The sequence below is a fragment of the Pogoniulus pusillus genome, chromosome 1 (genome assembly GCF_015220805.1).
Source record: "Pogoniulus pusillus isolate bPogPus1 chromosome 1, bPogPus1.pri, whole genome shotgun sequence".
Classification (NCBI taxonomy): domain Eukaryota; kingdom Metazoa; phylum Chordata; class Aves; order Piciformes; family Lybiidae; genus Pogoniulus; species Pogoniulus pusillus.
Genome location: NC_087264.1, coordinates 52,663,626 through 52,676,560, shown reverse-complemented (window position 1 = coordinate 52,676,560; position 12,935 = coordinate 52,663,626). Strand labels below are relative to the sequence as shown.

The window sequence follows — 12,935 nt, the reverse complement described above, 5'->3', positions numbered from 1 at the left end:
CCCTGGCACAACTTGAGCCTGTGTCCCCTTGTTCTGTCGCTGGTTGTCTGGCAGCAGAGCCCAACCCCCACTGCAACCTCCCTCCCTTTAACAGCTTTTGGCTCCTGAGGTTGACTCTTCCTGCAGTTCACCTCAAAGATATCAGCTCTTTTCCTGGGATGAGCTGAATGCCCTTTGGAGATTAAGGAGGATACTCAGTACCGGGTAAGGTCAGGCCCTCAGCTCCTGTCTGCCAAAGATATCCTAGTGGTGGAGGTAATGTGGGTTCTCCAAAGAACCACCTGGCAGAACCACAGCTCTCTGTGGCTGGGATACGGTAACTGAAAAGGAATCCTCTGTCTGACTCAGCAGAAGCAACTGGAAGCCAGCAAAGCCTTAAAACACTCAGAAATCAGAGAGGGGAGAAACAGGTGATATTGGCCAAGGAAAGCTAGAAACCAGCTGACTGTAGATGAAGACTACTTGGCTCAGAGATGCTTTACTGTTTCCTCCACTCGTGGTTGCCTTCCAAAGTGGATGCTCATTCTCCCTAAATGCCCTAGGATTTCATTCCTTCCCCTTTACTGCACGACTCACTGATCACACGGTGCCTGTATGGTTTGGGCTTTAAAAAAAAAAGAGAAAGCTTCACCAGCTGGGGGAAAAAAACCCAACACCACTGATGCTGCTGCAATGTCAGATCACAGAACACTGTGTACATCTTTTCCCCACACGGGACATACTTCAAATGGAATAATTTTAATGCCAGCGATGATAACGTTTCCTTCTTCCCGACAGAAGCAGAATTGTTTGGTTCTCTTTCCACCCCGGTTTGGTACATAAATATACGAAAATAGTCTTTGAATATTTACATCCAGGTGTTTTCAAGTGCTGTTCCTGCCAGGCTTTAGTTCTCGTTTTCTCTCCAGCCGCGGGCGTTCTTCCCGAATTTATAAACTAGCCTCCGACCGTCCACGCGCTCCAAGATTTCCCTTTTGTAGTAGTATCTGGCAAAAAAACAGGAGAGAAACAAACACAGAAAAAGGTTTCAGTCTGCTGAAAGGCCACTGCCAACCAGGCAACGCCTCAGCTAGCTGGAAGCCTTTCTTGTCTGATAGCCCCACGACTAGTAGAGCTGAAAGAGAAGCAGAACAATGATGTCACCATTTTAATTCTGTTGTTTTCTGAGTTTGCATTTTCTCATCTTTCAGGTGATAGAATGTTGCTATATTTATTACACACTCTCTTGATATTTCATGGTGGGTTTTGGTTTGGCTGGTTTGGCTTTTTTCCAGATTAAAAAAAAAACAAAACCAACCAATAAACCTCAAGGGAAGTTCTCCTCCCACTCTACTCTGCCCCAGTGAGGCCCCACCTAGAACATTGCATTCAGTTCTGGGCTCTCCACTTCAAGAGGGGCAGGGATCTACTGGAGGGAACCCAAGGCAGAGCTTCAAGGATGCTGAAGAGACTGCAGCACTGCCTGATGAGGAGAGGCTGAGAGCCCTGGGGCTGTTCAGTCTGCAGAGGAGAAGGCTGAGAGGGAACTGAGCAATGTCTATCAAGAGCTGAGGGCTGGGGGTCAGGAAGGAAGGCACAGGGACAGCCTCTGCTCACTTGTGCCCAGCCATAGGCCAAGGGCAAGGGATGGAAACTGCAGCACAGGAAATTGCAATTCAGCATGAGGAAGAACTTCTTTGCTGTAAGGGTGAGAAAGCAGTGGCACAGGCTGCCCAGAGAGGTTGTGGAGTCTCCTTGTCTGGAGCCTTTCCATCCCTCTCTGGATGTGTTCCTGTGCCAGCTGTGCTGGATTCTCTGGTCCTGCTCTGGCAGGGGGGGTTGGATCTGAAGCTTCCAGAGGTCCATTCCAACCCCAAACATCCTCTGATCCTGTGATAAGACAGAGTCTGATATGAGATCAGGAGAGAATCTCAGGTTCTATTAAAATATATTTTGAACTTTACAATAGATTCTGGGGGGAAATGAAATATCAAAGCAAAGAAGAACAAAAACTTCTTCACCTAGAATTTGTAAACCTGTTTTAAAATAATGGATAGAGAGTTTGTCAAGTCTCTAGCCAGTGCTGGAAATAAGGACTAGCCATTTCTGGGCCACTTACACCTGCCCAGTTCTGCAGCACGTGAATTTTTAACTTGCTGCAGCCTTGTTTTCTTCCTGCCTTGCTTGTTTGTGTGGGCAGCAGCAGAGTGCATGCTGCCTGTGTAACAGATGTGTCTCTGATCTCTGCTATATAGATCAAAGTATACACAAACAGGACAAAGCACATAGAATCAACCAGCTTGGAATAGACCTCCAAGATCATCCACTCCAACCTAGCACCCAGCCCTGTCCAATCAACCAGACCATGGCACTAAGTGCCTCAGCCAGTTTTTTCTTGAACACCTCCAGGGATGGTGACTCCACCACCTCCTTGGGCAGCCCATTCCAATGCCAATCACTCTCTCTGACAACAACTTCCTCAGAACATCCAGCCTAGACCTGCCCTGGCACAGCTTGAGACTGTGTCCCCTTGTTCTGTTGCTGGTTGTCTGGGAGAAGAGACCAACCCCACCTGGCTACAGCCTCCCTTTGGGTAGTTGTAGACAGCAATGAGGTCTGCCCTGAGCCTCCTCTTCTGCAGGCTGCACACCCCCAGCTCCCTCAGCCTCTCCTCATAGAGTTTGTGTTCCAGGCCTCTCACCAGCTTCATCACCCTTCTCTGGACACATTCCAGCACCTCAACATCTCTCTTAAATTGAGTGGCCCAGAACTGGACACAGCATTGAAGGTGTACAGGGGCAGAATAACCTCCCTCGTCCTACACAATCTCAAAAGCTGCCAAGGAAAGGCACTGGTCCTGCTGGCAGTTCAGCCAGATTCTCCATCCAAGTAGTGCCTTCACATGCCCTGGTACTCTCCGGCAGCCCCCAGCTCACCTCATAGCTCGGCTGAGTTTCTCATAGGTCATGCTGCTGTTGTTTTTCTTCTTTCCCCAGAGCTGAGCCACAGCCTCAGACTTTAAAAATCTGAAGACGCCTTCTGATCGGTCTTCCCACTTGATTAGCCCTGGGTTCTTCTCGGGATTGAGCAGAATGTCTCGAATAAATTCCCACAGGTGAGTTCCTCGGGGGTCTGAGAGGGGAAAGAGGGCAGAAGGAAGTGTCTGAGGAGCTCTCCAGGCTGTGTTTGGCAGTTTCATGTCACGTCCTTACAGTGTTTAACCTACAGCTGCTGAGTGCTCAGTAGGAACAGGCCAAAGCTCTGGAGCTCAGGACCCCAGCGTCGGACAGATGCAGGCAGTCCCTACACCGATGCAGCTGGCTGAGCCCAGTGCAGGCAGGAGCCCCAGCAAGCAGGGGAAGCAGACTCCAAACCACCCACTGCTTCCTTCTGCCTTTGCCGTGCCCAGGAGATAACATCTTTCAATCTTCCCCTGGTCTCATTTGCCCATTTTTCCTGGTGTGCAAACTGGTATCACCAGGCAGCTGAAACAGCTGAGAGAATTGTGAGGGCACTGAACCTTCACACATTTGAAAGACAGACAGAAGACCAAGGAGGTGAAATGCTGTTCTGCATCAGTGAGCACTTGACCCTAGGAGAGGATAGAAGGATGGTGCTGAAACTGTGTGTGAGAAGGGTGTGGGAAAAAGGGTTGATGGTGAGAGCAGAAGAGGCAAAACCTGATCTCTGTGTCTGACATATAGACCCCCAAGTTTAGGTGCAAATCCATCCCACCTTTACTGCAGAGATGGCACCAGAAAGCCCAGGTTCAATAAATGAATACATTAATTAACCCAAATCAGATGCAGTATGTGAATGGAGACAAACACTGTGGCACAGTGGGCCAGGAAGGTGGCAGTCCTTCAGCCTGACTTCAAAAGCACCTACGGGTTTAGACCAAATAAAGAAGGGAACAAGCTAGCCAAAGGTGTGAGAAGCAGAAAGCAGGATAGAGGAGAAGTAAGCTTCAGCCCACTCATGAGGTATTTTGCTTTGTTATTATAACTGTTTTCTAGAACAAATGAAATGTGGTGGAGCTCTTCTATCTGGGCATCAGTAAGGTTCCTAGCAGAACAGAGATCAGAGATCAGCACTGAAGGACCTGGACAAGCAGTGGATTAGTCCAGCATGAGAAGGGGACCTTCTCTATATGCCAGGGCTCTGATGAAATTCCTAGAACCACAGAAGATCTCAGGTTGGAAGGGACCTATAAGGGTCATCAAGTTCAGCTCCTTGCTCCTCACAGGTCTACCTAAAACTAAACCATACAACAAAAAGCTTTGTCCAGACTCTCCTTAAATTCTGTCAGGCTTGGTTCTCTGACTGCTTCCCTGGGGAGCCTGTTCCAGCTACCCTCTGAGTGAAGGACCTTTTCCTGCTGCCTCATCTCAGCCTCACTTGTTGCAGCTTCATTCCACTTCCTCATGTCTCAGAGAGAGAGGTCAGCACCTCCCCTCTTGCTGCCCTCCTTGAGGAAGCTGTAGAGTGTGAGGGGGTGATCCCTTGGGCTTCTCTGAGCCAAACAAAGCAAATGAAGGAGCTCAGATCTCCACAGATCTGTCTGCAGAGCAGTCCTATCTAATCCTTCCATTAGCAATCCTGATACACACACCCAAAGAGAAACAAAACAGCAGTGTGCAGATAGAAAAGCTCTGGCTGGGCAGAGTCACAGAGCAGGGAGGAGCAGGAAGGTGGAAGCGACACATAATCTGCAGGCTACGTTGAACCAGGAGGCAACCAAGGGCTACACAGCACAGCGAAGGACAGACGTTCAGGATGCAAAGGACACACACCAGAGATTTTAACCACAAACATCTCAATTAATGAACTATGTCCAGAAATGACAATTATGGTAACCTGTCTTCAGAAGCAGATCAAAACAAGGCCAGCTGAAAAAGCAGAAAGTCTGGCATAGCAGAGGAGAAGGTGGTGGTGGCACTGAGGGGCAGGCGCTGGCTCGTGATGCTGTGCCAGCAGGAGTTCTGCAAGCTCTCTGGTGCCTGCTGCGTCAGGCAGGCATGGAAATAGGTCTGGCCACGCACAGACCTTTCTAATGTAATGCTGAGTCTCCTCCATCGCTCCTTTACTCCAGTCCACCAGCCCAGCTCAACACAGGGTTGATACTTTCTGCTTGCTGCCCCATAAGCCCTCAGTTATAAAACCCATTTGAAAAGACTAACAATAGGGAGTCAACAACTAGAGTCAGATCCCTGAAGGACTCAATTAGAGTGATGATTTAATCAGTTCTGCTTTCAAAGTGCCTCATTTTCCCTTCCAAAGAGGATTTGGTTTCCATGTTTCTTTTCCTCCACTCCACCAGTCATTATCAACAGGGATGTCAACTTACTGTGCTTCTTGGTGTGGGACTTTGGGGTATGATCTTGTGATTTTTTCACATCTGAAGCATCTGTGGAGAAGGAAAATGAAGGCTGTTTGTGAATTTGATTAAAGACTTTCCATTGACTAGCAGGTTGAAAGAAATAAAACCACAAAAAGGAGCTAATATCTCTTTTAAAGATAATCACTTTTCAGAAAGTAATCTCAGGGAGGAGGAAGGGGGAGAGTTCTGTTTTCTGTACTGTATGTTAATCAGCACACTTCACAAAGAGACCATTGATGAATAAAGAATGAATGCAGAGGTAAACATTTGGCTTTTGAAACCTGCATTTGTTTAACAAATACCTCACCTCATATTATGTGGGGAGCTGGGGAGGGGGGGAAATGAGATGATCAGGGCTACAAAAGGAATCCTGCACTCTGGCATTATGCTCCAGCCCTTGCAGAAGCTTGTATCTTTGGGGGCTTATTTGTTTCTGGAGAGATGATCTAATGTGAAATGCATGTGCGGAACACCCACCTGACTGAAACATAATGACCTGGCAAAGCTTTCTTGTCTGAGGGGGCAGGGTGGGGGAGCGGGGCTGCGCTGGCAGGAGGTTTTGGCAGCTGGACGTGCATGGGTTGTTCTGTGGCTCAGGGCCATAGGAACAAGCCATTTCTCATCGGCAGGACTTTCACCTGCGGCCAGCCAGAGGAGGAACAGGGTTTCTGGCACTGGTGCTTCTGCAGAAATGAAGGCAAATACAAGTTCCAGCCCTTCGTGACTTCAGCTCCCAGTCTGCACGTTCAAGCCTCCCACCCTCAAACCGCCGCAGCCTGGCTCTGCTTCTGCCCTTAATGAAAAGCTTTCATCTGACTGCTGCGAGCCTGACAAAATCCGCAGGGCAGTCCCGAGAGGGAGCCCCTTCTGCCTCTGCTTTGTTAGCAAACCTCATGCCCGAGTTCCGTAAAGCAGGCTTAAGGTCCCACGCATGTTTTCCCAGCTTCCATGAATGCACAATTATCTCACTTTTCATGGAAACCAGGCATTTGCATGGGAAAATGACTCACAGGAAATACTCCTTTGCATAGAGACTTGTCAGATTTGCACAAGCCACTGCAATGAGTGCATGTGAAAGGTGGATGCAGAAGCTATTCGCGCACGGGCTTCATTCAGACATAACTGGAGACGTAGACTGGAGAGGTCAGCGAGGATAAGCCCAACCTCCCCGCTCGGAGCCTGACATCACTCCTGCCCTTGACCCCGGGCAGGGCTCGCTCTGACTCACTCGGCCTTCCCGCTCTCGGGGAGCAGGAACTAGCCTGAACCTCGCTCAGCTCGGGGGGAAAAGCAGTAAAATGAGGGTTATTTCCTCACCCTCCCTCAGCCTGCGATTCCCCTGGCGTTGTTAAAAGCCCGCGGGAACTCCAGGTGAAGGCAGCAGGACCCGCTCCATTATTTACCCTCTTCTGCAAAGCCTTTGCGCTTTAAAACCCCACAGCCCGCTTGCAAGCGTGTGTTTGAGAGTTCTCCTTGGGAGCTGAGCTGCCCTCAGCCTCGCTGCTGATTTGTTCTGGATTTCAGCTGTGCAAACAGCCTCCTGCTCTGCCTCCTGCTCTGCCTCCGCTCCTGCGTGGAGACCGGTTCCAAACATGCCTGGCTGAGAGGCTGCAGCCTGGCAGATGAAAAGAGTTATGATGCAGCTTCAACAAAGCTGTCTTGCAAAACCCGTGACAAAAGGCTGCCCAGGATTTGCATATGATTCAGGAATCAGCCTTTTCTGAGTCTTTTTGTACAGGATATACAAATTTGGTTTTTACAGGAGGCTGTGCCCGAGGTGTGCCACCCTCGCCCTAGGCCTGTTAAGCAGGCTGCAGGTAAACACGGCGTGCCAGGCCCTTGGCAGCTCCCCCGGCCTGCCAGAGAGCCCTGAAAGCCTGGTGGCCATCTTGTGGGAGCGGGTGGAGGCCGCAGAGAGAGCGAGCGCAGCCTTTGGCTGGGGGGCTCGGGAGGTTGGGTGATGTCCTTCTGCTCAGGGGCTCTTTCTTGTTCATTCACCTCTTGCTGAGCGCCTTCGCTCTGGCTGCATGTCCCTGGGCCAGCCTGGCTGTGCTGGCGTCCCCGGCTGGCACGGAGGCCCCTGCACACAGGCGGCACCCCCAAAGCTCCATCTGCAGTCCTGAGCTTTCCCTGCCCCTCCTGCCAGCCCCTGCCGCTTCCTCCCACAGGCCTCTTTCCCTCACAGCCTCTTGAGAGGGCCCTGCCTTTCCTTGCCCCTTTCACACTCCTTTGCAACCTCTGCCTTCATGTTTGCCCTCGGCCTCGCTCGCTCACCTCCAGCCCTGGTGCCTGCCCCTGGGCCACAGCTCCCAGAGTGCCCTGACACATGTGCCCGGCTTGCACCTTTGCCAGGCTCTGAGGCAAACAGGTTTGCTCTTTCTGCTGCCCCTGAGCAGGCAGATTGTATCTCTGCCTGCTGCGAGCAGTGTGCGGCGGTGAGGAGGTGTGAGCTGCCTGCCCTGCCCTCAGCTGAGATGGGCTCCAGCAGGACGGGCAGAGGGCTTGGCGCCTGCCCTGCAGCGTCTCCAGGCCAGCTCCAAAGCCAGCCTCCAACACAGCAACCTCCTCAGCATGAGCCATTGGCTCAGCAGGCAAACCTGCTACTTGTGGGCAGGAACGTGGCACTCGTTTGCCCACGCTCAGCTACCCCACAGACGAGCTGGACCGTCTCATCTCTCTGACACTAGCATCTTCCCCTTTGACTCAGACTCTTCTAAAGATCTGTGAAGATTGCAGATCATTTGATCTTCCCTGTCTTGACAGAGAAGAGAGCAGCAGCTCTTTAAAGCAAAGCCCTTTTCATAATGATGGCTAAAAGAGCTGTCAGAATCGACAGTGCTTGCTCTAAAATGACTGGAGACTCAGCTCCAACCCTCCAACAGAGCGCAGAGGCTGTGATGCACCGATAGCACTGAGACAAGTGACAAACAATTAACCACATAATTACAAGGTCCTTACCAGGAGGGTGGTGACTAGGTGTCATCATGGAGATCTGAGCACGACAGAACGTTTTACTGTCCAACAGCTCTGGGAATTAAAAAGGAGAATGTTTAAAGTAATAGCCTCAGACAGCAACAAAACTGCCTCGGGAATGCACCAAGTGTTGTGATGTTAGTTACCTACTGTGTTACCATAGCCACTGTCATACAGGTAGTTCTCTTCTTTCCAGGACACCATTAATGAGGGATCTGAAGGCAAAGGACCAGAAGGAAAATCAGATCACTAAAAGAACATCATTTAGGGAACATTATTTAGCACTGGGGGAATAAGGAATGTTTAAAAGAAAAAAAAACAAACAGAGCTGTGAAGGGAACCAAGAAGTGAAGGGACTATGTATGAAATTATTTCCCTTCACTGAAGTCATGGATGAAGTTTTGCATCCTCAAATCTCCTTTCACAAGGCACTGACTTTTAGGAACAAGGCAGGGGACTCTCTTTCCTGACTAATGCATCACTTATGCCCGTCCTTGAAGGAGGTTTCCTACAGCAGATTACCTCTACCCAATCGAGTTCTGAAGTCTCAGCCTCTAGTGCTTGGCTGCCATAGAGATCAAACTGCTCTCAAACACCAAGTAAAAGGGGAAGGTGCACACAGTGATCACTTCTTTCTGTGGTGGCAGAACATGACAGGCCCCACTGGAACAGAGCCTTGCGTGTAAGCACAGAGGAAGAAACACCAAACCCTAACTGTAGGCGAAAGGTCATTTTAGTCCACAAATGTCAGAATCCCATCCTCACCCTAAAAACCACCTTCCTGATTAAAGAGGAATAATGTTAGTGACCTTCTAGTCAGACAGGTCAGTGAGAGCAGAACAGAAGCATCGTTGTTACGACTTGTACATTGATCTCCTCATCTCCTATCTCTTCACAGTGCATTTTTTAGGTAAGAAGCCTTAATCATTTTTAGTTTTGAATTCAGGTCAGAAAGGATGAAGGTTAAAGTTAAAAGGTAGCTTTTCCTTTTCTTTTTTTCAACATTCACATCGTTTAAAAAGAAAAAAAAATGAAAGTGAGTTCTAGCTAAATCACTGAGCTTGGCCGAGTTACCACTTCAGACACAGGAATCTGTCAGGCACACTCAGAGCGAGCTGCATGTTGGGGCACCCCGAGTTACAGCAGCACACACCCTTTGCTTGCTTGGACACTCGATCTGCCCAATGCTGCCACTGAAAACAGGCCTTCTGAGCCTGACCATGGCAGGACAGCTCGTCTTTTCAGTACCCATGTCTTTGCCACTTGGACACTCTACCAGGATGAAGCAGTCTTCCTAAGCCACCAGCCCTTTCCCTGCTAGCTCACAAGAAGCTCTTTCCCCAGCAGCCCCAGTCTGCACTGCCTGCTCCTCCTAGTGCAGAAACTAAACTGACTCCCACTGCCCATCATTGTCCCCCCTGGGGCCACACCACTCCTGATTCAGCATGGCTAGGAGTTTGTTCTGGGCTTTGACCTTTCCAAGATGAGCAGTGAGGGACTTTGCACCAGGCTGTGTATCTCAAGTGAGAGGACTGGAAACAAATGTTGTCGACCCTAACATTGTACCAAGACTGTACCAAGATCTCATCACTCAGGATTGGAAGGATGATCCTGGTTTCCTTTACGGCACACACCAAGGCTGCTGCATGCACATCACCCACAGCAGGCAGGCACAGGCAGAGAGTAGACTGCAGATTGCAATGCTTGCCTGCTGCAAGGAGAAGGTGAACAGTGTCCTTGGCTGGTGAGATGAATAAATAGGCTTGGCAGCAGTTGGCAGAGACATGGCATGCTGTAAGTGTTTGTCCTGCCGCAAGATGCTAAAACAGGGCTCACAAACACACCCACGTACGCAAAGGCTGGGACTAGGAGAGTAGAGAGGGTTTGGATGTGGACAGAGGTGCTCTGGCAAGGGAGCCAGAAAAGGAGAACTGAACTGAACTAAAGTTATTTTCTTGGTGAAGCAAAGTCCTTGGAGAAAAGGCACCTATCTCCTCCACTCCTCCTTTTTCCTCCACTGGAGGAAACAGACTGCCATGGGCAATACACAGACTTGGTCCCTTCAAAAGGCTCAAAAGCTCTCTGGACAATCTGATCTAGTTGAGAATGCCCCTGCTGACTGCAAGGGGGTTTAGACTGGATGACCTTCAGAGGTCCTTTCCAAGCCAGACCATTCTATGATTCTAAAATACTTCCCAAGTTCCATTTCTTTGAAACATGAAGACATGAGGAAATCAAACTGCAACTCTTTCTTTTTCTCTCTGAGATTTTTGGTTGGGAGTTTCCTCATGATTCAAACATTACCAGCACTCCCCAACTAAATATTTTTCACTCCTTTTTCTTCTCTCTCTCTCTCTCTTGTTTGTTTTTGTTTTGTTTTGTTTTTAAATGAGAATTCTCTGAAAGAAGCTATTTGGAAATCTGCTGGATGAAGTCCTTTACACAGCTGTGCTTGCAAAGTATGAAGATCGCCACAGCCTGCTGATACTGCACAGGTCTGCCAGATAAAGTGGCTCCCTGCACACTGAGCTGTGATGCACACTGTGGTACAGGAATTAGAACCCAAGGGATATCTGTGTTGCTCCTTCCATTCCCCTCAACACTATTTCCATTTTCTTTAATGCCATTTGGGATCTCTCACTCTCAGAACACACACCTCCCTCTTTTTGTCACCATCATCAGTGTCACTCACCTGTTTGCTCTGTCTTCACAATGACATTATGGGATTGGTACATGTCACTTCCACACTGGCCTGCAAGAAAGTATATGGCAAATAGGACACATGACAATGACCATATGAGAAACAAAGGTATTAGCTCCAAGCAGCAGCTGCTGCAGCCTAGCCAGAGGGATAATTTTGGAGTGGGAAACAAATCCTCTCCCCTGGTCCTTCAGACTTCTGCCTCGTGCCATACCGAAGCTATTTAGCAAGATAGTGAGTGAGGTATAAGCTGCACTGCAAACACAGCAAATTACATCTGTCAGGTAGGTCTCTGGGGAACATAAGCAGCTTCTGAAGATCCCAGAATTCAGACCGCTGGATATGTGTCTCTGCTTAATATCTATTTACCATTCCACTTTAGGTGCTGAAGGTTGCTGTAAAGCAGCTGCCCTGCTGTCCCAGCTGCTTGAGTGAATTCCTGCAGGCTCATACTGCACAGATGTTCCCCATTGATATCAAACTCCTGGAAGGGTATGCAGGTGGCATCCAGTTGGTTGGTATCAAGGAGGTGCTGCAGCCACTCCCAGACTTGAAACTTAGTCCAGTACTGTGGGTGTATTTCATGCCACTGGGTTCCATAGAAGTTGCTGGACACTGGGAAAGAAAACAGGTATTTATTGTCTCTGTTGGCACCGTGGCACTCTGCCAGGGACAAGAAAGGTCTATAGCTAAATTGCATGCCCTGGAAGCCTACAGAATCTAGACTCTTTCTTAGTTAGTAGCACTAACTCAGTAGCTATTACTGGAAATAGCATTACTGTGGGGTTTGGGTTTTGCCTCAGTCTGTCCATTAAAAAGTCAGAATTACAATGCACCTCTCTTGGCACATTGAGCAAGAAGGAATTGTGCTAGTTTGAAGCAAGCTGGAATGTTTTGGTGAAAAGAACTAGATAATAGGCAGTGAAAAGGTAAACATGGTTGTGTCTCTTCTCTCATAGTCTAGCTGAGAACTCTGGGAAGAAGAAGTAAACACTAGATAACATTCTCCATTTTGTCTTTCATTCTGCCTTTACCTTCAGACCAAGCCACATCTCCTTAAACTCACTGCCACTAACCTCCCCTCTTATCCTTTTGGCTGCACCTCTCTTCTTTCTGAGGATTGGGGTAAGGTTGAGAGGGGTAGGGAGGTGCTGGGGTGGTTTGAGAGCCCCTCCTGGGGACTCAGGTTTCTGGGAGGGGAGTTGTGCTTCTGTATTTCCTTTAACTTGTATATTTCTGTATCTAACTGTATATATTGTAAATAGCTGCTTGTATATTTGCTGCTGTAAAATAAATAGCTTCATTTATATTCCCAGAGGCCTACTGAGTTAGCTGGGGCAATTCCAAAAGTGTGTGTGTGGGGGGCGGATAAGAGCCCAAAACCATCACATTTTTATTTGGCACCCCACGTTATATACAGAAATATACAAAGGATAAACAATACAGAAGCACAACTCCCCTCCCAGAAACCTGAGTCCCCAGGAGGGGCTCTCAAACCACCCCAACACCTCCCCCTGCCCCTCTCAACCTTACCCCAGTTCTCAGAAAGAAGAGAGGTGCAGCCAAAAGGTTAAAAAGGAAGGTTAGTGGCAGTGAGGTTAAGGAGATGTGGCTTGGTCTGAAGGCAAAGGCAGAAATGAGAACAAAATGGAGAATATTATCTATTGTTTACTTCTTCCCAGACTTCTCAGCGAGACTGATGAGGGAAGGAGACACAACCACTGTTTTCCTTTTCACAGCCTATTATCTAGTTCTTTTCACCAAAACATTCCAGCTTGCTTCAAACTAGCACAGGAATTCATCCATGTTGGCTAAACACACTAAAATTCTTCAGTGGGAGATGCCTTACAAAAGTACTGTTCAAGAAGTATGGTGATCTTCATACAGGAACATACTTGTATT

The 12,935-nt window shown here is 48.7% G+C and overlaps 1 protein-coding gene across 2 annotated transcripts in view; it reads right to left on the bottom strand.

Annotated features, from left to right (window-relative positions):
• Positions 1-748: 748 nt before the first annotated feature.
• EHF (ETS homologous factor) overlaps positions 749-12,935 on the bottom strand; it is a 50,911-nt gene continuing 38,724 nt past the window's right edge. For both annotated transcript variants that reach the window (XM_064153850.1, XM_064153857.1), the window contains exons 3-9: positions 11,403-11,648; positions 11,025-11,084; positions 8,479-8,547; positions 8,318-8,386; positions 5,327-5,386; positions 2,916-3,111; positions 749-986 (exon numbers count right to left, since the gene is read on the bottom strand). In XM_064153850.1, the coding sequence (XP_064009920.1) occupies positions 887-986; positions 2,916-3,111; positions 5,327-5,386; positions 8,318-8,386; positions 8,479-8,547; positions 11,025-11,084; positions 11,403-11,648 (800 nt within the window). In that variant the 3' untranslated portion in view covers positions 749-886. The remainder of the gene's footprint in view (positions 987-2,915; positions 3,112-5,326; positions 5,387-8,317; positions 8,387-8,478; positions 8,548-11,024; positions 11,085-11,402; positions 11,649-12,935) is intronic.